The following is a 23,363-nucleotide window of genomic DNA, read 5'->3' on the forward strand; positions in this document are numbered from 1 at the left end:
TTTTCTGTATCCCTAGTTGCAGTGATCCCTATCGGCAGAATCTTCTTTGTCCATTCCAGTTTTGGTTTAGTTCTTAGAATACTTTCTACTACTTCATGGATATAATAATGCTGTATGATTATTATTGTTCTCCTTAAAGACCTGCATCCAAAATCCCAGTCTCTCCTTGTTTTGTGAATTTCCCCCATTTCATCATCTTCCCTTTCCACTTTCAGTTATAGTTTTCTTCTTGTGCTACATATAAGAGTCTTAACCATATAGTTCTAAAATACCCTTTAGTTGGGTAATCCCAGTCTGCCCTGTTCTGCTTATCTCACTTGACTCTTGCTGTCTTCCCCTCCCAGATAAAGTCCTGTTTATTAACTGCTACCCGGAACTCCTCCTCTGGTTGATTAAAATATGCCTGGACTGTGTACAAGACTAAAAGGACAAAACATTTTTACTGCTTGTATCTTAACTATCCATGTAACAAAGCTTCCATTTTCTCAGTTTTTGTATAATCTTTTGTTTAGTCTCTTCCCACATAACCTTAGCTACCACACTAGAATAATTTTTAATCCATGCTCCTAAATGCTTAATTTTATCAAGTCCCCATAAATATGGATATTCCTGAACCAGTTCATGTGTGGGTACGTAATTACCACTATTGCCTTTGTTTAAGCTTAATTAATTTTGTATCCTGAAAAGATCTGAAACTGTCTCCAAATGTTCCACAACACCGTGATGTCTTTTTCTGGTTTTGTCAGGTATAAAATTATATCCTCTGGAAATAAAGCCAGCTTTTCTTGACTACTATACCAATTATGTCTTGAATTTCTGAGCCTCTTATTTTCTTTGCCAGTGGTTCCAATATAATGCAAATAAAGGGGAAAGAGGACACCTCTGCCTGGTTGCTCTGCTCAAGCAGAAATTATCAGATGGGACCCCACCCAGCTTTAATTTTTGCCTCTGTTTCCTCATTGTCCTCCTAATCAACTTTATTTTTTCAGGAAGTGCAAATGCTACCATTACCCTGCTCTAATGTCCCAGCTTACTCTGTGAGATGCTTTCTCTGCATCATGACCCACCAACAATTATATTTTCTTACATTCTGCTTCTCTCTGGATCATCAATGTTCTGTTAATGTTGTCAAATGCTTGCCACCCCTCCACAAAAACCACACTGATCCATAGCTGTCAGTTTTGGCATTACTTTTGCCATTCTTTTAGCCATTATATACACGGACACTTTATAGTCAAGGTTTAGTATTGAAATGGGCCTGTATGAAGCTGGATCTGATGGATCTTTACCCTCTTTAGGTATTACAGCTACCACTGTTTTCTTCCAGGATGTTGGTACTTCTCCTCCCCCTAAAATACTGTTAAGCAAAACCTTCTAGATAATTATCAGTTTTTCCTCCTAGCTTCCTAACTTCCACAGGAATACCATATGTTCCTGGGGACTTTACTTTGGATTAGTTGTACATCAAAAATGTGTATCTCATCTCCTCCTGTCTTAACTCTTTGTAATCTAGCCTCGCCTTCCTCTAACCTTGGCATATGTAATTCTTCCATAAATATTTCATTTGTATCTTTTCTTGATTTTTATGTTTCTCTGCTTTATAGAGGCTCTCGCAAGATTTCCAAAGTGTTTCTAATACCTCTACAGCATCGCTTGTGACTTTCCTTGTTATAGGCTCCCCAAGTCTGGTGACTGCCCTTTCAACTTGCTGTTGCCTGAGTTGTCATGCAAAAAGTTTTTGTGCTCTAGTGTTATCAAAAAACAGTTAGCTTGGTTCAAATCTTGATCCTGTTTATCTGTAATAAAACGTTCCTGCATTTGCGTGCCCTTTTCCCCCTTGGAAATTCAGAATGTGAATAAACCATGGAAGAAAGCTCTGTGCTGGATCTGTAAAAGGGGGGTCCTTTGTAGCGATTGGGTCAAAGTTTCATCCATGATTTAACTTGAGGATTGGCTTCACTGAGGTTGGTCTGTGTATTTGCAGCCTGTTGGGCCTTCCAAGGGTGGAGATCATCCCTAACTAGCAAGGGTTTGTCTTCTGTGTCTTTAGGAGATTTGAGGCCAGGGAGACATGTATTTCAGTCTTCAACCAACAGGAAGGGGTACCTCCAGAGGTACCAGCACCACTTTTTATCTTGCTTGATTGTCTTCATTCCCCAGTCACCCAGCCTGATCCCAGGAAGTGACTTCTCTTCTTGTCAGAGATCCAGGGCTCTTTGAGAAAACAAAGGGCTCTTCTCCTTCAGCCCAACATCAGTTCTTCTGCACTAATTCTCGCACGTTGGGGAGCGACAGGGTAAACTCCCCCCAGGATCCATAGTGCAGTTTATAAGATCGAGTACTTGTTGATGTTCTGACTAAGATCACTTTGCAGTATTCCATGCAGATAGGTTTTACCATTGACGTCTGGCCAGAGTAGCAAAGCTTAACCTTCCCTGGGCCATATGTCTAACTTGTAACCTTGACTGATAACTGTCTTTGTATATAGGCAGATGTATGACTGTAGATCCTCAGGCTCTCTTGTCACCAGCTTGAATGCAGGTCCTGCAACCTTCAGACTGGTCATCATTTGGTGGTTGGTACCGTAGCTTCTTGAAAAAACAGATAAGTAAAGGAAGGTTCCCCAATCAGGCACTTATCTAAATTGCTTTGCTATATTTATATAAGATGTCAGCGGGGAGGGGTAAGTGCAAGTGCAGTAGGCAAATCCCATACAAAGATCTTCATACCCAGAGTCTCTTATGCCTTGGCACAGAACAAAACTACAAGGCATTTTTCATTTGCCAGTCCTTTGTGCCAAAGGCTTTGCAGTCCTGTCTGTCTTTGCTCAGCACTTTCATGGAGACCTAACGTCTGAAGCGTTTGGCCCACTCGAAGATGGTGGATCCCATTTTCCCAGACATACCAGGCCAAGATGGTGGATCCCATTTCCCCAGCCATACCTCCATCTCACAAGAAAAATCTCAAAAGGCCATAACCAGATACTCTGTTTACACACTTTGATTCCCGTGCACTTACTGAGGTCCCAGAGCTAGTGGTACGTCAGACTCCACCTCTGATGCCCTCTTCCATGATTTCGACTGATGTCAGTATGGTGTCAAAGGCATACTCCTCAACCTCACAAAACAAGAAATCTAGGCAAATCCTAAAATGGTGGGGTGTAAAGGCCCAAAAATAGCGGTAGATATTAAAATATTGCTCTTATAAACTTAGAAGGTTGATAGAATAATAGGATTTGTGTTAGCGTGCATTTTCTGAAGAATATGAAGTCTGAAACTGAAGTGTAGATCATTATTTAGTGATTTCAGTCTTCAGTGATTTGCCAGAAAACCATAGATTTTATGAGGAACAGACCAAAAATATGAGACAAACATCTGGGCATTCTGGGAAGAGCTGGACAGTTGAGAAATATGGTCAGAGGGCCTTACAACTGAGGAAGCTACTCCTATGGAGAAGGGGGAAAGGTGGATCATCATTTCAGAGGATCCAGAAGGCATATACCACACGTTCTAGTGAGGGAAGTGATCCCCAGTAAGTTAATTGAGGTACATCAGGGGGTCTGAACTGCCCTGCTTGTTTATAGCAGGCGCCATATCTAAGAAGAAACAACCAAAAAAAAAAAAAAGCATCTCTTTTCTTCACCCATCTAGGGAAGGAATGGATGGACATTTTAAAGCCTGCTTAAAGCCATTATAGCCATGAAACTACCTTTGTTTTCTGCCCACCCTCCTCCTCCTGTGCCTCAAAGAAATTCCTGTAGAAACATGTTTCTCTTAAGCTGAAGATGCATCTGACAATTCTCTGACCTGCTCCTCTGAAATTCACTGCCCTAACCCAGTTCAGAGGAGTCCATCACCCTTGACTTTCTGGTTGAAGAAGTTTCATTTGGGAAGACTATAAACATAATGAAACATTTTGAATGGGTATCTAGACAGATTACAAAGGTCCACAAGGGCTATTAAAATCTCTTGGAAAAGGGACCTGCCCCTTCACCTGTTCCTCCAGTTCTGGAAATTTTCTTGGATGCCTTCCTGCTACCCCTGATTTGCAGCCTCCAGCCCCCAGACATATTTTCCAAGGTTCTTTTTTTTTTTTTTTTTTTTTTTTTTTAATAATCCTCCTCTACTCTGGTATTCGGTGCTATTAATTTACCAGGCCCACATGACTAAATACCTGTAATCTATACTCTTCTCCATAAACAAGGTAGTGGTGGATTTACAGGGATCATATTCTAAATAACAAATGTTGTCCTTGCCTAATCAAGCTACTCAGGTAGCCAGATGCAGTGTAAAATGTAGTTATGATGCTGTGGAGACCTCTTCCAATGCAGATGCTATAGCGCAGTTATTCGCAGGTGTACATGTTTGTGCACTCAACTCATGCCGGAGGACTTCAAAGTTTTGGATTCTCTCTTAGACAAGAACCTTTTGTTTGGTCCACAAGCAGCCGACTTATTTAAAATTCTGCAGGGTAAAACAATGAAAGCATGCAGACAGATTGTTAACCTCTGTGCATACCAGAGGAATTACCCAACCAAGCCCACTTCTTTTGTTAGAATGGACTCCAAACCTATTCAGAAACACGAGAAGGGTACCAAGAAAGAGGTTTCTAGAAAAACTATGGTAGAATCCCACATCTAGGAAGTCTTCCTTTGGGGAAAAAAATCTCTGTGACAGTTTGCAAATTACCACCCCTCAGTCCTGTCCTGCCCCTCTCCAAAAGGCTAACTTTGACAATCTCAAACTGTGAAAAGATCGGCACAAACCACTGGGTGCTTTCTTTCATTAAAAAAGGTTTATACATGTATTGGGAAGAATTTCTTCCTGTGAATGGCTGCTTCTTTCAGTGGACAGGGAAGTTTCTCTGTGCCTCCCCCACTGCCTCTTATTCCAAGGGGTCTTCTAAGGGTCCAAGAGGAACAAGAAAAACCTATTACTAGTGGCTTCCTTTTTCTTCTCACCATGGGCATATCCTGCAAACTGCCACACAAGGTGGATCTCATCACACAGCAGAAAAGATCACTGCTATATCCCCAGCCTGTCATCCGTAACCCAAGTATGTGAATGATAGGGTTCTTATTCCTTTCAGGCACCAGGTTTCAGAAGACATAATTAAGGTTCTCCAAGAAGCAGAGACCTATTGCTTGAAAGTCCAACGTAGCTAAATTGAAGAGATTCTCTTTCTGGTGCCATGAAGTAATCAGGACCCTGACAGTCAGAGATACCTTCCATCTTAGTGTTTGTGTGAACTTGTGGATGCAGACCTAGCTTACTCCTTCGTCAAAGCACACCATTTGGCCATCTCTGCCTGTCTTCAGTCCACTTCTTATGTCCAGACCTGAGGTCAAACAGTTCCTTAAAGGGATTCTCCATCTTAGACCACCAAGAAGGCTTGTTACCCCTCCTTGGGACCTCAACTTTATACTGAAAAAGCTCACTCTACCTCCTTTAGAACAGCAGCCTTAGCAAATCTCAAATTCTACACCTGGAAAACTGTTTTGCTTCTGCCTCTTAACTTCTGCTAGGAGAGCCTCGTAGCTTTAGGCGCTCATGGACATTCGTCCCTTCATTATTTTTCACAAGAACAGGGTGACCCTGAAGGCTAGCCACTTCTTCATGCCAAACGTAGTAAACAAGCTGTCTCTCAACCAGACCATCAATCTCCCTCATTTCTTTCCCAACCCATAGAACAGAAGGAAAGAATCCTATGCTCTCTAGATGTCCAAAGACAGCTGAGGTTCTGTTTGAATAAGACGAAATCTGTTCATAAGTCAAATCAACTGTTTCACCCAGTTTTGATTCCATGAATGAGACAACCAGTATCTAAACAAACCACTACAAGCCAGATCTCTTAAGTCCATCTCCTTTTGTTATTCTCTACATGACAAATCCTTGCTGTCTTGCCTTTGAGCTCACCCTACCAAAACAGTGGCATCCTTCAGGGACTTCTTGAAGGAGGTGGATGGCAGGGCTATATTGGAAGTTACTGCCTGGTCATTATACACACCTTCACTAAACATTATAGGATTGATGCTTTTTCAAAGTCCAGAGCTGCCTTCTGTAGGTCAGTCATCCTTGGTCTCTTGGGCAGCTCCTCTGTCACCTAGCCAGTGACCCAAACATTCCGCTCCAGTACATTCCCTTCAGCTCTGGGAATGACCTATATTTTTAGAATACTGCATCAGTGGTCTCATTCAGGACATAGTGGAAGAACTTACCATAACAGTAGATGTCTTACTGATCACTGATGCAGTATTCCTTCTCGCCATCCTTCCCCCTAATTTGATTAACTTGTCTGTATCTCACTGACTTTCTCTTCTGCTCAGTAGGCATGACCCTATGACCGAGGAGGCTTCTTAACACTTCCTGTTTGCCCCCTCCTAGCTGACCAGTCACACACTCAGGGGTCTTCAGGCTGCTGGCTTGGAGTTGGTCTGAGGGTCTACACTCATATGTCTGCCTATACACTCTGACATGAGCTAAGTTCAGAAGTTAGATGTACAACCCCAGGAAGATTCAGTTTTGGTACCCTGGCCAGACGATCAGCAGTGACAGCGCATTTGTTTGGAATACTGCAGCCATGTTCAGCAGGACATTTACTGTTAAGTTCTGCAGGAAGTGGTGTGTAGATCCAGACTCCGTTTCTCTTGGAGGTAGAAGATGCTCTTCCTATTTTTGCCCCAGGACATTTGTGGTTCCCAATGCATTTTTTAAGGGGGGGGGTCCACCCCCTCTGTTTTCATGGAGAAGGTGGAGGTTCTTGGGACCCTTGGGGAGGATACAGTTCTTCCAGTCTTCAGCTGTACTACCTGATCTGGGATTGGCTGTTTTGATACCAAAGACTGGAACACTTCAGTTCTTTGTCATTGGCAAAGGCTTAATAGAAGTGAACTCTCTTTCTACAACACTTGTCTAAGGGGTATACTCAGTCTTACCTGGCCCTGGACTCCTGGGGCAGGGGTTGCCTATTGTTTCCCCCTTGGGTTAGTCAGTAACAGTTAGTTGGAGCTACTTGTCCTGCATTAGAGCACTAAAGCCATTACACTGTGAGGTCAGTCTCTTGGTTTGACTGTACCTTTGTTTTCTTCTTCTTTTAAGACGACTGTCCCACTCTGCCCTTCTGATCATATGTATTTGGGATACCACTCTCCCCGTCTGACCATATATATATATATATATATACATTTGAGGGTATGGAGGCTGACTTCCCCAGGAGTGGCTTTTCATTGCAACTCTGCTAGAGGAAGTTTTGCTGCCATTCCATCATGTTGCTTACTCAAAATTATGTCCCTGGAGGGAGTCGCAAGGTTCAGCAGGGATCTGGCCTGGCTGTGTGGTGATGCAGGATCAAACCCTGACTGTGCTCCAGGTGACTGGGGCTCAGTTAGTGACCCTGGCACTTAAGGACTCCTTTATGGATGCGAAGGGACAAAGTAGTGTCTCCCACTCTCCTCTTGGGGGAGGGGAGGGAGGATTGCACGCACTCGAGTGCACAAAGCAGTGTGATCTCCTCAGCGGAGATGAGGGAAAACACTGCTGATTGCTGTGAGAAAACTGCAATACGTCTTGGAGAGAACACCATTGCTAAAGTGAGGAGATTATCTCTGAGGGTCAGCCCATTATATGTCCCATCCCAAGCCCTTCACCAGGTGGGGGGACGGGGCTTCAGAGCAAAACCTTGAACCATCCCTGATGGCTGTTTAAGTAATGGCCACTTCCAGTTAACCCTCAACATGGTGATACAGAATGAATAGGCCAGTTGACTGGGGGGGGGGGGGTTCTGATGATTAATAGACATTTATTGCTAAAAGTGTTTGAAAAAAGATTCAGCAGGTGTCTGTTCAGCTGATGTTAATTTTTTTCTCTGAGGTGCCTTCCTTTTCCGTTTTGGGTAGTGGCATCTGGGGTAGATGGGGGCTGCTTGTTGACTCCCATTTTCATCACTGAGAGGGGGTGGAGTGGGATCAGTCCCATGAATAGCATTGGATGCTTTGAACACTAGCCTAGCAGTCTTGTACTCTTCTGTAAGAGTAACAACGTTCATTGTCTAGTCTTCCTTTAGCAGCCTTGGTTGCAGTGGGCCAAGGGACTACAATGTTCCCTTCCCGGGCAGCCTTCTCAGCTGTATCTTTGGAGGTGGCCATATTCCTCAGGGTCTCAGCCCTTCTGGTTGATCCTGGTGAGGTTCTGTGGCTGCATCTGCCTGGCTCTTGTCTTTTTGGAAATCAACTCAATTCTTGGTCCCATTTGGCGGGGGGGGGGCTTGACATTAGACCTAACAGATTTGTTTTAAATCTTATGGGATTACTGTATCAGTTGATTTATGAACAGAAACTTCCTTTGAATGTCAAAAATATTCTCTTTTCATCTGCAGATAGGGATTTTTTTCTGTCTGGCCTTATTTGATGGAATTACTGTATGTCAGGTAGGTCTTTCTAGTTGTTTATCATTTGCTGGCAGTCAGGGTGTTTTCATTTTTGATGTGCAGTTTCTAATCTGAAGAAACAAACAGGAGATTTTGTCCCTAATGTCTGTCAGCCATTAAGCCCCTCCTGGTCAGCTGGGCCCATTTATTCCCTATCACTGGGGCAAGGGGCCATCGATGTTCTTGATTTGCAGCACTCTGCTCAGTAGAGGCAAGGGTTAAATTGGCAGGCACAGAGGAGGAGCTCATTTGTGTTGTCAAAGTTGGTGGGTATCACAGGAAAACATCTATCCCTGAGCATGGAAACGTTTAGGAAAAGGTGTCTGATGCTGGTTAGTGGAGAGGATAACCATATCATAGGAGCCATCCGTGAGGGTCCTCTTCATAGATCAGCTGATAATGTAAGAAATTAGCTGTTTCTTGTCTTCCAAGAGGGATACAAGGAGTACATTATATTATGTACATTCTTTAAACAATTTTCAAGATTTTTTAATATTTTTATGTATTTAATCCTCCAGAAATGTGCAATTTCTTAATATCTGGGGCAACTAGTGAATATTTCTAAATGTAGTGTGGAACAGCCACGAATACCTTTTTGGCACATAATTTGGACAAAGCTGCTGTAGATCAGTTTTCATTGAGGAAGCTAGCTATAATTTATCTGTGTTATGTAATCTTTTAAGAGTCTTTTATAAGAAGGTTGTTATTCTGGTTTATTCTGAATGCACAATACAGAGTCTTTCTTGTTTGTTACAGTTTGCTTTAGGATACTGTCAGGCATTGTGTGTTTTCTTTTTGTTTATTTTAGCAAATAAGTTATGGTATGTTTTTGCTTTTCAGCACTTGTATAGTATCCATTTGGTTGACCAGCCTGAGGACTGCACTTTACAGCTGGCTGACCACATCAAGGTAAGAGGTTTCATCTGTAGGCTGGTCCTAGATTATCTCTTAAATTGATGTGAATTTATTTTGCTCTCTATTTTAGATCAATCAGAATCTTCAAAAAAAGTTTGGAGAAAGACAGAATCTTTGCATGTGCATTATCCTGAGAAACTGCATGCATAGCTTATCTGTCTTGAAAAGATGTCAGACTGTTTCAGTTCATCTTTTTCGTTTTCTTTAAGTCTTTCCAGTTTGGATATGCTTTCTGGGTTATGAACTGAAAATGTTAAGCACCATTGAAATTTTAAACTGTCCATTATTAATGTGTGCTGTTAATAATGCAGGTAAGCTGTTTCATTAGGTTTGATTTAGCATGAAGTCGACTGTCCTGAATATGATTGCTAACTGCTTCTGTGAACTAAGCAACTTCAGCTTAATACCTGTTCTGTAAATTTCTAATACTAATAACAGTCGTACCTTTTAACATTCACTCAGAATCCCTACTAGGTCACTTCAGGCCAGTGCACTCAATTTTCCAAAAACCTCACCTACGTGAATACCCAACAAGGCTTACTTACATGATCACATATGGGTGTTTAGGAAGATTTAGCAAGGCATATAGATGTAAAACTATTAAGAAGGTCTTTATTTTAAAGGAAATTCGACCTTAGGAAAATAGACCACCACCAGTAGGCTGCACTATATATAGTAATAAGAAAGCTACTGAAGAAAATGTAATGAACATCTGGATAAGAAAGAACAAAGAAACAAGCTTTTGGGAGCAGGTAAGAGGATGAGATAGTAAAGTGGGATTAAGCTAGACAAACCTTAACTCAGATCAGCTGCCATAGTTTGGTCTAATGTTAGAATTGAAGGTAGATATGTGGAGGCTGGATAGTAAATTTATTAAACCACAAACAGAATTTGTAATCTTGTCTAGAACAGAAATGTCAAATTATGAAAGCGTTATACTTAGGTCACATAGAGCAGTATTAGATTTGATAAAACGATGTAGTGTAAAATTAATATCATGAAGAGTGGATGGCTAAACTATGATATTATAGCTCCTTAGATGAGGTAAATAAGTATTTTCCTCAATATACAAATAAATTGAGAAAGCGTAGAGCTGTTAAATGGAATTGTTTGCATAAATATTTTTGTACTCATATGATGCTTGAAAAAGTGCTCCCACAAACAAGAGGCCTATGTTGGTGGTGTGATGGGTCAGAGAGAGAATTTGCGAGTTAAATTTTGAGGAAGTGCAAGGTTGCTTCAGTACAAAAATGGACTGAATGATTTGCTAAGTCTTACACTTAGAAGAGAATTTAACCTCAGTATAGAGATGTTCTTGTGAGTTGGTGTAATATAACAATTTACCAGAAAGCCTAAAAACATTGTTATCCTTTGTGTTAATAGTGGCTAAGAGAGCTTTATGTGGAAAATGGAAAGCCATCAGTAAGAGAGGTAAGATGATTAAAGGGATTAAAAAATTTCAAACTGAGAACTGTTGAGAGTAGAGAGAGAAATCCCTAATAAAAATGGGCTGTATGGGCTTCTGTAATGGAAATTGAGCTTGAAGAGGACATCAACATTGAACAAAGCACATTAAATATGTACCTATTTAAACAAAGTAGACTGTACTGTAAGGTATGAAGTTTAAGGAGCAATGTTAAATCAGTTCGGAGATCAAGATTAAATAGAGTAGATGTTTCAGGTACGGACTTGCAAGCTTAACTTTGGCAAGTTTTTGAAAGTTAAATGTAAGCATTGTCTGAAAAGATGTTAGTTTCTTAGTATTATGTAAACATGTAATTATAAAATTGTATCAGCAAATCATTGCTGAAGTGACATGTGCACCATGCATGGACGAGCATATGATATTTAATAAAATGTTGCATATAAAATAAAATAGTTTCTGCAGATGAAAAACACTCACCTACTTAGTCTGTTATACAGCAGCCTAATGAGTAATCTGCTAGCTAAAATCTTATAAATATTAAGACCACTGTTGTGCTTTCAACTCTGGATTTAATATCATTTTTTGTAAGTTTTAAACATGGTCTTGAACCACTGTTATCTCTCTTTCAGTGTACACATTCACCATGATGTCTGCACCCTTTAAATATATTCCCCTGGTTTAAACATGGTCTTGAACCACTTTTATCTCTCTTTCAGTGTACACATTCACCATGATGTCTGCACCCTTTAAATATATTCCCCTGGTTTAAACATGGTCTTGAACCACTTTTATCTCTCTTTCAGTGTACACATTCACCATGATGTCTGCACCCTTTAAATATATTCCCCTGGTTTAAACATGGTCTTGAACCACTTTTATCTCTCTTTCAGTGTACACATTCACCATGATGTCTGCACCCTTTAAATATATTCCCCTGGTTCCTTTCTGTTATCACTGTTACCTGTATCACTATACCCTTTAACTGCAGCTGTCTTATCTGTTGTGTTACTGGAGATGTTTCACTTTTGAAACGTTACTGTATTTATTATAGCAACATATTGTGAAATGCCCATTTTCTTTCATCAAAATGTTATATTGCTACCAGGCCTAGGTTACAGCAGCCCACCTACCTGGTTATCAAATGTAATAAAGTGAATAAATAAGGTTAAGGTACATTTTGGATTGAAGTGAGCTTTCATGACACATCTTTATCACAGAACAAGGTGGCATCGCTCTTTATTTTCTTCAGGGAATGTCTGCTTGTGATATCTGAGCTATATGTTCTTCCTTATCACTGTTGCTGAGAGACATCCTACCGAGGACAGCCCAAAGTCCGTCCAATATATGAAAGCTTTTAGGTCTTGTAAGTGCTGTACGTCACAAGTAAGCTCCCACATAAGGTATAGAGCATAAAGGTGAAATATGGATGTAAACAGAACTTCTTTGCTGCCAGTCCGAACACCATTATCAAATGTCGGTCTGAACGCCCTTCTATAAGTGCCCCATTGGGGTTTCTTCTCTCCTTTTTTCACGTTTGTCTGGTATTTGTATTCATATCATCCAGAAAGGGGAAATGTCAGTGTGGGAGCCAGATTCCACATAAAGACAATCACTGCCAGTATTATTTTTGCCTGGGTGCTTCTACAACCATAGTCAATGTTCCATCTGTCAAGCATTTGTGCCTAAGACCCTATGTAGTTTTTTGTCCTCCTTATCCATATATCTTGAGAACTAACAAACTGTTCGTTAAGGGTGATATGACAGAGTCCTCCCATCCCAGGGATTAGCTGTCTGCCAAGATGGTGGCTAAAAAGATTAGGCCTGATCCAGTTGCTGTCCACCGTCCCCTGGATATCATTTTAGAAGCTAATAAAATCCCTGAAGACTGTCCATTGCTTGCCTTGGATTTTTGTGCCGTGACCCCATCAGAATCTGGCATGGATCCAAACTCTCTCTCATCTTAGAGGCTTTTCCAGTGTCTGCAGCTGATGTTGAGGGGGAACCTCAGCTGATTATATCCAAGGGACAGAGGGGGATTCCTCAGATTTTAGTGAGGGATGTGATACCTACTACCATTATTGAATCTTGCCAAGAGTCTGAACCTTCAGAAGTGCTTAGGGCGGCAGACATCCCGCTGAAGAAAAAGAAAACTAAGCATCTTTCCCCTGTTGCTAAAGATCCCCAGCGTGAACAGCAGGATTTTACTCGGGGACTGTTCAATGTTTGAATGGCCCTGAAGCCTCCTCAAGGGGTGCCGGTCCCCACCTTTCCCCTGGTCTTCCACCCCTGTTAAGAGAAATAGGGAATTGGATTCCTTGGATGAGGATTTGGATTCAGGGTGGGGGGGGAGATCCCTTGCTCACCCTTCTCAGATTCCTTCCCTTCTAGACTAGGGTTCAGAGGAAGTGGATTATTTGATCCAGATTTCACTTTTGAAGAATTACCTTTTGGGGATACTGTTGCTCGCATGATGAAGTATTTCAACTGGGATTATTCCATGCCTCTGACATTCAGAAGATGTGTGGTATAAGCTTCTACAAATGGAGTCTCCTAAGCTGTTTGCTGTTCCTCTTGTTTTGGCATCCCTTTTGGATATCTTTACTGCTATCTCTGTAGCTCCTGATTCTCACCCTCCAGCCCCCAAGAAACCTGATAAGTTCTACAAGGTATCAGAGTATTGCAAAGTTTGTGTACATCTCCTTCTGGTGATCCTTCAGTGGCTTCAGTTTCCTCTGATAAACCGTCTAAGCTGTTGCCATCCACTAAGCTTCTCCTTTCAGATAAGGACATTCAAGCCATGGAAAACTTGGGTAAGAAAGTATATACTGCTGCCAACCCTGTCTTTCAGGGCTGTTAAGTACCAGACCCACAGGACCAGGTAAGATGTCCTTCAAGAATGCAACTGCAGTCATAACATATGGGTTGTCCTGCCTCAGGCAGCCCTCGGTCGGCCGAATTCCAAAGTCTGGGTCCGGCGTCGGCTGGTGTCGCCTCCTCTCCGACGTCACAACGGCTGGAGTATAAAGGCATCGGCCGACGCCATCTTCAGTCTTTCTTGCCGCGTGGTGCCCGAAGCAGAAGCAGTTCGCAAGTGCCGGTCGGTCAGCTCCTGTGTTTTCAGTACCGAAGTCATCTAAAAGCTAAGTACCCGTTGGGAACATTTTTCTTGCCTCAGCCGATGTCAGAACAAATTGAGAAAGTTAATAATTGTTTGTCTTGTGGTAAACAAATACCTCATAAGGACTTCCATTCTTACTGCCTTCCTTGCCTGGGCCCAGACCACGACGTCTCAGCCTGTGCTGCCTGTGCTTGCTTTAATAAGCGCACTCTCAGGCGCTGGGCAGAATTCACTGAAGACTTTTTCGGTGAATCTTTCGCGTATATCATGCCGTCGGATCAACCGACTACTCAATCTGCCAAAAAGCGAAAGGACCGGGACCGACATCCTCGGCCCGCGTCCACCACCGATGCAACTCCTAAACCCTCCTCTAGTGCTTCGGTCCCTTCGGAAGCGGTAATACAACCGCTCCAGGCCGACGACACAGCGTTAACACGACCTTCGGTCTCAGAGATCTCTCCGGTGCCGGTTGTTGATTTTCCTCCGGAAACCGAAGATCTGGATCTACCCAACACCATTTCTGTAGACAAGGTTACTCCTGCACGTGGGGCTGCTAGGCCTCCTGTATCCATGTCCATCAAGGCCTTTGCACGTGCTAAGGCCACCAGCCAGGCCAAGGCCCATCCTAAACCTGCTGCTCAGGCCCCTTCTTCTGATAAACAGATCATGTCTCTTGCTGCAGATATTATTTCTCTTATCAGGGGGTCTCAACCTCATCCAGACAGAGGTTCTCAGCCACCTGCAGAGAAAAGGCCCAGAACTGAGCAGGCTGACAACCTCTCTTCAGATGAAGCCTCTGGGGATTCTGAGCATTCTGATACCCAAGAAGAATCCTTCCAGGCCTACGAGGACTCTGATGCTGAGGAATCAATTCCCTCTGCCTCCCCTCCAGAGGATTTCTCGTTTGGTGAAGTCCTGCACTCTTTGAGGGAACATTTTAAATGGCAGGGTCAGGAATTCTCTGATTCTAGGAAACGGCTGCGTACCTTCCTCAAGCTTCCCCAGCACAGACCTTTAGCTATTCCTCCAGTTATGGATGTTTTGGATGATGTTTTCTCTGACTCCAGTGCTAACCCTGATTCTCTCCCCCCTGCTCCTGTCAAGCCAGACAGATATTATAGGGTTCCTGACACTCACAAGCATCTCTTTAAGGCCCACTCTGTGGATCTAGAAACCATTTCACAGGGCCCCAAGGCAGTGGCTACTTCCACTGCCAAAAATCCACTGCCAGCGGACAGGGAAGCTAGGTCCCTGGAGAGATGGGGTAAAAAAGTTTATACCTCAAGCACCCTAGCCATGAGGTCACTTAACTGCCTTTTTCACATGTTGCAGTACCAGGATTTTTTACTAGATGATTTGCAGAAAAAATTAGCCTCTCCTGAGCCTATTAATAGAAAGGCATTGCAGGGACATATACTTAACACTCAGCAGGTTAACAACCATTTTCTTCAGTGTGGTTATGATGCATTGGAAGCTTCATGTAGGGCAGCTATGACTGGGGCTGTGATACGTAGACATGCTTGGTTAAAAGATCAGTCTTTGCCTGACCATGTTAAAGTAATGATGTGAGAGTGTTCACTCTCGCCGTTTGTTCTTACACCTGGGTTCGGAGCTGATCCTCGGCTCCGTGTCGGCCGCTTGGCAAAGCTCTGCATCGAGAAGAAGCTCGAGACCAACCTAACTCCCACAATCCCCCTCTGCCTTTACCTCAGATCTAGTTTGCCGCTGCAACGTTCGCATCATTTTGATGAGCTCGGACCACCTCAAAGCTAAGATTCATTTATTTCATATATTTTTGGATAAAAACTTCTCCTTTTCTCTTTTAAAGTTGACTGTGTGTGTGTGAGTAGTGTATCGAGGGTTTCTCGGTGTCGTATATAAACTTTTATATACTTAGAGTTACTCCCTCGGGGCCTACCCCACCCTTTAACTTTATCTACAGGATTGACTATAGGATTTGACTTATCTTACAGGATTGGACATTTATTACTGGATTTGACTTTGTACTGACTATTTCACTATTTACTTGGATTTGACTTTTGTAACATGTCTGAAAAAGCTAAGTCAGGCTTCAAACGGTGCCAATGTGGGCAGAAAATGTCTGTAACAGATAATCATAGTTCTTGCGTCTACTGTCTTGGCCCTCTCCATCTACAGGAAGGCTGTTCCATCTGCCATTCTTTCAGTGGAAGGGTCATGACAGATAGGCGCAGGAAACTTATGGATAGGGGCCTTTTGAAGCCTGCATTCCAAGAGGCTCTGGATGCATCAGACCAGACATCTAAATCCTCAAAGGAATCGAAGACGTCGGAGCCCAAGTCATCGGCTCCGAGCTCTTCATTTAAAGTTCGATCACCGGTTCTACAGGCTTCGGGGCCGAGTGTTGAACTTTTGTCAGTTAACCGAGCCTCGAGTCTTGGAACCGGTGACAGAGCTTCCTCCTCCTGTACTTTTGAGGTCGGCTCCGTCTTCGATTCCTTCGGCGCGTTCTTCCAGGCCCCTCTCCGACACCGATGTAGACCGCGTGGTGCAGAAATTGATGGAGAATACGGCCTTGTCCAAGCTCATCTCTGTCTCCTCCCAGTTGGTGTCAAGACTCAAAGGCCTTCCCTTATCTCCACCTGTTCCTCCTCCGAGGCCTATCCAGTCTTCGGAGCCGGGAGAGGCTGATCTGTTGATTGTGGAGCCCTTGGTGCCGGAACCATCTTTTTCTCGGTCGGCACCGTTCACCTCGACTCCGTCGGACCCAGTACCGGAGTCTCGGAGCCGAAGATCCATCCTTGGATCCGGGACTGAGAGTCGGACCGATGTTTCGGTTCCGACTCTCCCTCTCGGAGCCTCGGCTCGGATCGACTCGGCTCCGTCCTCAGGGTCGATGCCATCGGTGCCTGTCTCGGGGATTCCTCCGATTTCTTCGGAACCTCGGGATGCCTCGACTCGGGACCCGGGGGCCTTCGATCTCATGAGGAAGGTGTTGTCTACTCAGACAACCACTTCAGTAGAAACAGCTTCTCCTTCCCATAAAGGTCCGATGTTATGTGATCCTATCTCGCCTACATTCTGACTGATGGTTCGGAGCCGATCCCTCGGCTCCGACTCGGCACGCTTATGCCAAAGAGCGAAGTCTCTTATTGGCTGAGCTTACTATATCCCAGGATGCACCACTACCAGTCCCCCAGATCTCGTTTGCCGCTAACTAGCAAAGACGTGGTCTCGAGCTGGCTGAGCTAAGTAGTGTTTTTCACTAACTTTTTCTGTCAGGAATTTTCTATTTCTATAACAAAAAGCTGTTTTAACGGCTATACCGTACTTTTTGTGTGTGATTGGGTATTTTTTGTGGAAAATTTGTGTGTGATTGTGTGTTTGTTCTGACTAGAGGCCCCCTTGACCTCAAGGGCCTTTCCCTGTCAGTAAATTTAATTTCAAATCCTTAGGGGTTCTAGGATCCCCTTTAGTTTTTTTCTGTAGTTGTCGGACTGTCAACCTTAATCGGCAACCGTGAGCTAATCATTGTAGTGACAGTCAATTTATAAAAAAAAAAAAAAAAAAAAAAGTGTGTTTTTCTGTGTTACTGAATTTGTTGCTATAATGTCTCAGGCTCCTAGGCCTTCGGGCTTTAAGAAGTGCACTAAGTGCAGCTTTAAAATGTCAATCACAGATGACCACTCTCTGTGTTTATTGTTTGGGCGCTAAACATTTGCAGGAGTCCTGCAGCGTGTGTCACGCGTTTTCCTCGAGGGTCCTCCAAGAGAGGAAAAATAAACTTATTTTGAAAGGCCTTATAAAACCCTCTTTTGAAGAAGCATTAGCGTCCTCTCCTTCTCCTGCTAAAAAGAAAAGGGCGTCGGCTCCGACCAGTCCGTCGGACCCGACCGCCAAAAGACATAGGCAGGCTTCTCCTTCGGCTCCACGGACTTCGGAGCCGAGGGCGGAACGGTCTGCCTCGATGCCTCCAGTCTCGACTCCTCTGGGTTCGGAGCCGACGGCTGGGGCATCGAGAGGCGGGTCACCTTCATCGGCTCCACTGATCTCGGAGCCGATGAAGGTTGTCCGCTCAGACACTTCCTCCTCGGCGCCGAAGTCCTCTTCGGCACCGATGGAAATTGGCTTGTGCTCTCCTTCGGCGCCGATAGTTATCGAGTCGCCTCGGAGCCGGTCCCCTAGTCCCTTGGAGCCGTTGGAGAGACCTACTCGAACCCGTTCGGTCTCCTCCAGGTCATCGAGGATGTCAGATTCGGACATAGACAGGGTGCTCCAAAGACTGTTCCAGTCCCCAGTCTTTCAGAAATTTGTTTCGGCTCTGACCCAATTGGCTTCGGAGCCGATAGCCCACTCCATTGCCATTCCTCCTCCGACAGCTTCGGCTCCGTCGGAGCAGGTGCTGATGGAGCCAGTAGAGATCCTAGGGTCGGCTCCGACCCTTACTCCAACCCCGGCCTTCGGGTCCGAGTTTAGCACACGGACTTCTTCGGCCGGACCCGGGGGTGACGTTTCGGGGCCAATGCTGTCGGTTCCGAGCCTCCCTCTCGGTGCTTCGGCCTCGGGACTTCCGTCTGCTATCATGGCTCCGGGAACCGGACTCTCCCAGGATTCTGGGGGTCCAGCTTTCAGAGCTATGAGGAGTGCCTTGGCCAAGTCTTCTTCGGCCATCTCTACGGCTTTACCGGCACCTTCCCTGGGCATGAAGACTGGGTCTTTGGCAGGTCCCCTGTCTCTAGGCAGCGGAGCCCCGGGGCCTGAGGTTACCCCCACTGGGGGTTCCCCGCCTCCTGAGGGTTCTTCAGAGTTGTCTTCGGAAGAGCCCCCAAGGAAGAGATCGTGCAAGAGGAAGCACGTGGACTCCCCCGACGAGTCTCTTACATCGGACACTGATCTTGATGATGCGGAGGGGTCCCCAAAGTCGTCCTCGGATGATGTCTCATTTGCAGACATTCTAGAGATCCTCAAGCAACGAGGTGGCTGGAATTCCAAACCCCCCTCCGTTGATAGTCAGTGTTTCTCAAGGCCTTCGGGGCTCAGCCCTCCGCCTCCTGGATGTCTCCGCCCTTCGACGAGCTCCTGGATTTGGTTTGTCGGAGGGCGTGGGAACACCCAGATACTGTGGAACCAGTGCCTTCTCGCCCTAACAAATTTTTGTCTGCCCCACCCGAGAAGGAGTTCTTGACGAAAGGCGTGGCTGTAGATGCCATGGTGGTGGCATCTGCTACCCAGCAGGACGTGGCAGAGGCTTCAACGTCCGTCCATCCTCCTAATAAGGAGTCTAGGAGCATGGACCGGTACGGGAAGCGCACCCTGACTTCAGCGGCCTTTACTCTGAGGTCCCTGAATTATTTGGCACATTTCACCAGACTACAGAGGGATCTGGTCAAGGAGCTCTCAGACTCCCTCTCAGGTAACCTACCTGAGCAGCTAGCCCAGTCAGTTAGCTCTCAGTTGGCTATCCTTACCTCGATTTCTAACTCGTCCATGAGGCTCATTTCATATGCGGCCGAAGGGGCGGGCAGAGCGGCAGGCACAGGCGTGGCTCTACGGAGACAAGCCTGGCTCCGTTTGTGTCATTTCGCGGAGGCCTTCAAGTCTTCCTTTGCCGACGCTCCCTTTGATGGGTCCTCTTTGTTTGGACCCAAGGTAAGACACTCTTACCCGCTGTGAGCAGGAGGGAAAGACTTTATCTGCCGTGAGCACGTTATTCCACTCCCTTCGGCCTTATCCCAAGGCTAAAAGAGGAGGGAAGATGTGGTTCCATAAATCACAGAAATTCTTTCCCCAACAGCAGGAAGATTCCCTTCCAGAGGCAGAGGACAGGGAAATTATTCTGGGAGACGCCGTCCCAGAGGCGGCAGAGGCCCCCGCAACAATGGAGACCGCGAGTCCTTTCGTGGCTCTTCAGCCTCCCACACTCCATGAGGGATTGCCCGGCTGTGCTGCTCCGGAGCCAGTCGGGTGCCGCTTGCCAAGCACCTAAAAGCCTGGGAGTCTATTACTCAGGACAGATGAGTGCTTCGGATTATTGCCGGAGGTTACACCATTCCCTTCACACACTCACCCCCACCGTCCAAAAATCCCGGACCCACCACCCAGTCAAAGGGAAATTGCAGCCGTAGAAGCTTCAAAGCTGCTGGAAAAGGAGTCATCCAACCGGTCCCCAAAGACCAGATCGGATCCGAAACTACTCAAGGTTCTTTTAGTGCCAAAAGACAGGGGACCTGAGACCCATATTGGATCTCAGCAAACTAAACCAGTCCGTCATGAAGTCCAAATTCAATGGTCACCTTACAATCCATTCTCCCATTGTTGGAGAAAGATGTTTGGATGTGCTCCATAGATCTCAAGGACGCCTATTATCACATACCGATACATCAGGCGTCCAGGAGGTATCTGCGCTTCAGCCTGGGAGACAGTCATTTCCAATTTTGTGCTCTGCCCTTTGGTCTCACCACAGCCCCCAGGGTGTTCACCAAGTGTTTGGCAGTAGTGACTGCTCACCTGAGGAGTCTCGGATTCCAAGTGTTTCCCTATCTGGACGACTGGCTCCTGACTGCCACCACCAGGCATCTACTACTAGAGAACCTACAAGCCACCATCTCCCTGGGTGCTTCCTTGGGAATTACATTCAACTGGTCAAAGTCTGTCTTGCTGCCTTCTCAGCGCATAAGATTCATAGGAGCAGAGATAGAATCAAAATTGATGCGAATCTTCCTTCCTACCGAAAGGATACAAACATTACAAGGTCAAGTCCGAGCCCTGCTTCTAAAATCCAAAGCCCCAGCCAGGTTGGTCCTGCAACTTTTAGGTTCAATGTTTGCCACGGTTCTCCTAGTTCCTCTGGCAAGATTGCACATGAGAATTCTTCAGTGGCTGTTATCGACACAATGGTCCTTTCAGGATCTCCCCCTCAATCATCACATACTGATTACAGAAACGTGCAAACGGGACCTCCGCTGGTGGCTTCTACCATCTAATCTGAATCAGGGAAGACCTTTTGTTATGCCCCCTCCGGTAGCCACCTTGACGACGGATTCCTCCCAGACAGGGTGGGGGGGGGGGCATTGTCTGGGCAGGTCAGTTCAGGGTTCTTGGCTTCCAAACGAAACCTTTCTCCATATCAATGTGTTGGAAATGAGGGCTGTACTTCTGTCCCTACAAGCCCCCCACAACTTTCTCCCTCAAGGCATTATCGCTATCCACACAGACAACATGTCGGTGGTCTGGTATCTAAACAAACAAGGAGGGACCAGATCTTACCCCCTTTGCAGAGAGGCCATGAGGGTGTGGGAATGGGCAGTGGCTACCAACCGCTTCCTGGTAGCGACCCACATTCCAGAAAAATCCAATGTATTGGCAGACAGACTGAGCAGGACTAATCTTTCTCCTCACGAGTGGTCCCTGAACGAAGCTGTAGCAGCTCAGATTTTCAAAAGATGGGGGATTCCGTGCTGCGACCTGTTTGCAACACCACAAAACACGAAGTGCAAAAGGTTCTTTTCCTTGACCCCGCGTCAAGGGGAAGTAGCTACGGATGCTCTAGTCCAACCTTGGCCAACAGGACTGCTTTACGCTTTCCCTCCGGTTCCACTCCTTCCCAAAGTCATCCAGAAAGCTTCCCAATTGGGGTCCACAATGATTCTAATTGCTCCGTACTGGCCTCGTCAGGTATGGTTCCCCTACCTACAGAAATATGCTCTGGACGGTCCCTGGTTTTTGGATCTAACTCCGGACCTTCTGATTCATCAGTCGGGACAACAGCACCAGTCCCTTCACACTTTGAAATTAGCAGCTTGGCTCCTCCACTTCCGACCTTAGTCAGAAATCACACCTTGGACCCTGAAGTTATTCACATTTTATCTTCAGCCCACAAACCCACCACTAAGAAATTGTATCACAGTAAGTGGAAGAGGTTTGCTATCTGGGCTCAACTCAGAGGCTTAGACCCTATTACTGCCCCAATACCAGACGTCTTGAAATTTTTAATATCCTTGTTTAATCAAGGATCTTCAGTCTCTACTATTAAGGTCCAACTAGCAGCTATCTCCAAATTTCACGAATCCATAGACCCACCTTTGATGAGTAGCAGATTATGTAAAACTTTCATGAAAGGTGCTGTGCTTTTAAGACCCCAGTTTTTCATCCTGCGCCTCCGTGGGATCTTGATTTGGTACTTAGTGCCTTAACATCTTCCCCTTTTGAACCGGCTGCTACATGTGAGTTGAAATACCTGTCTTGGAAAACTGCCTTCTTAATTGCAATTACCTCTGCAAGAAGAGTTTCAGAACTTCAAGCCCTATCTATCAAACCACCTTACTTGATTTTTCACAAGGATAGAGTATCACTTAGGCCTAATCCATCTTTTGTTCCAAATGTTTGTTCTAATCTCTGTCTCCAACAATCTCTAGAGCTACCAGTTTTCTTTCCAAAATTTTCAAACAAAGCGGAATACACCTTGCATAAGTTGGATGTTCACAGGCAATTGCGCTTCTATCTAGACAGGACTCAACAGATTCAAAAACAGACCAATTGTTTGTGTCCTTTTCAGATAATAAACTGGGTAAAACCATCACTAAAGCTACTATTGCCAAATGGATTAGAGATTGCATAACTCAGGCTTATTCCTCTTCAAATAAGCAACTTACAACATCCGTCAAAGCTCATTCTACTAGAGCTATGGCTACCTCTATTGCATTTCATTCCAAGCTCGCTATTTCTGAGATTTGTGCTGCGGCTACTTGGTCCAACCCACACACTTTCATTTCCCACTATAAATTGGATGTGGCATCTAAAGGGCGAGCATCATTTGGTTCCACGGTACTCAGGAGTGTTTTCCAGTGAGCCACCCAGGATTCAGGTGCTAGGGACGCTGTCCCATCAGACAGAATGTAGGCGAGATAGGATCACATAACATCTTTTAGTTATGTACTCACCATAACTTCAGATGTTTGGGATCCATCTCGCCTACATTCCTAATACCCACCCTCCTTCCCCCTGCCTTGGAGATCAGAAGAGATTGAACGGTTTGAGTTCTACTGTTTTTATCTTGTTTCATCTGGCGATGTTATATAAGCAGTGCGTGCGTGTGTGCATGTATGTGGACAAACTAGATCTGGGGGACTGGTAATGGTGCATCCTGGGATATAGTAAGCTCAGCCAATAAGAGACTTCGCTCTTTGGCATAAGCGTGCCGAGTCGGAGCCGAGGGATCGGCTCCGAACCATCAGTCAGAATGTAGGCGAGATGGATCCCAAACATCTGAAGTTATGGTGAGTACATAACTAAAAGTTATCCTCCTCTGCACCCACGGCTACATCTAAGCGTCGAACACCAGTGTCTCAGCCACCCCTAGAGGGTGCCCCCTCTTCCTCGGAGGCTTCATCGGATGCCCCCCCCTGAAGAAGTTCCGAGGAAAAGATTGTGTAAGAGGAGACACTTGGATTCTCCACAGGAATCCTTGACATCGGACACTGACTTGGATGAGTCAGAAGGGTC

General features: G+C 45.1%; 1 protein-coding gene across 7 annotated transcripts in view; it reads left to right on the plus strand.

The window, feature by feature from the left end:
- The window catches only part of DCTN1 (dynactin subunit 1), a 1,835,652-nt gene that overhangs the window by 1,116,884 nt on the left and 695,405 nt on the right, over positions 1-23,363 (plus strand). For all 7 annotated transcript variants that reach the window (XM_044063298.1, XM_044063299.1, XM_044063300.1 and 4 more), the window contains one exon: positions 9,265-9,333. In XM_044063298.1, the coding sequence (XP_043919233.1) occupies positions 9,265-9,333 (69 nt within the window). The remainder of the gene's footprint in view (positions 1-9,264; positions 9,334-23,363) is intronic.

This window comes from Protopterus annectens, chromosome 2.part1, assembly GCF_019279795.1.
Source record: "Protopterus annectens isolate FY-2018-M chromosome 2.part1, PAN1.0, whole genome shotgun sequence".
Classification (NCBI taxonomy): domain Eukaryota; kingdom Metazoa; phylum Chordata; order Ceratodontiformes; family Protopteridae; genus Protopterus; species Protopterus annectens.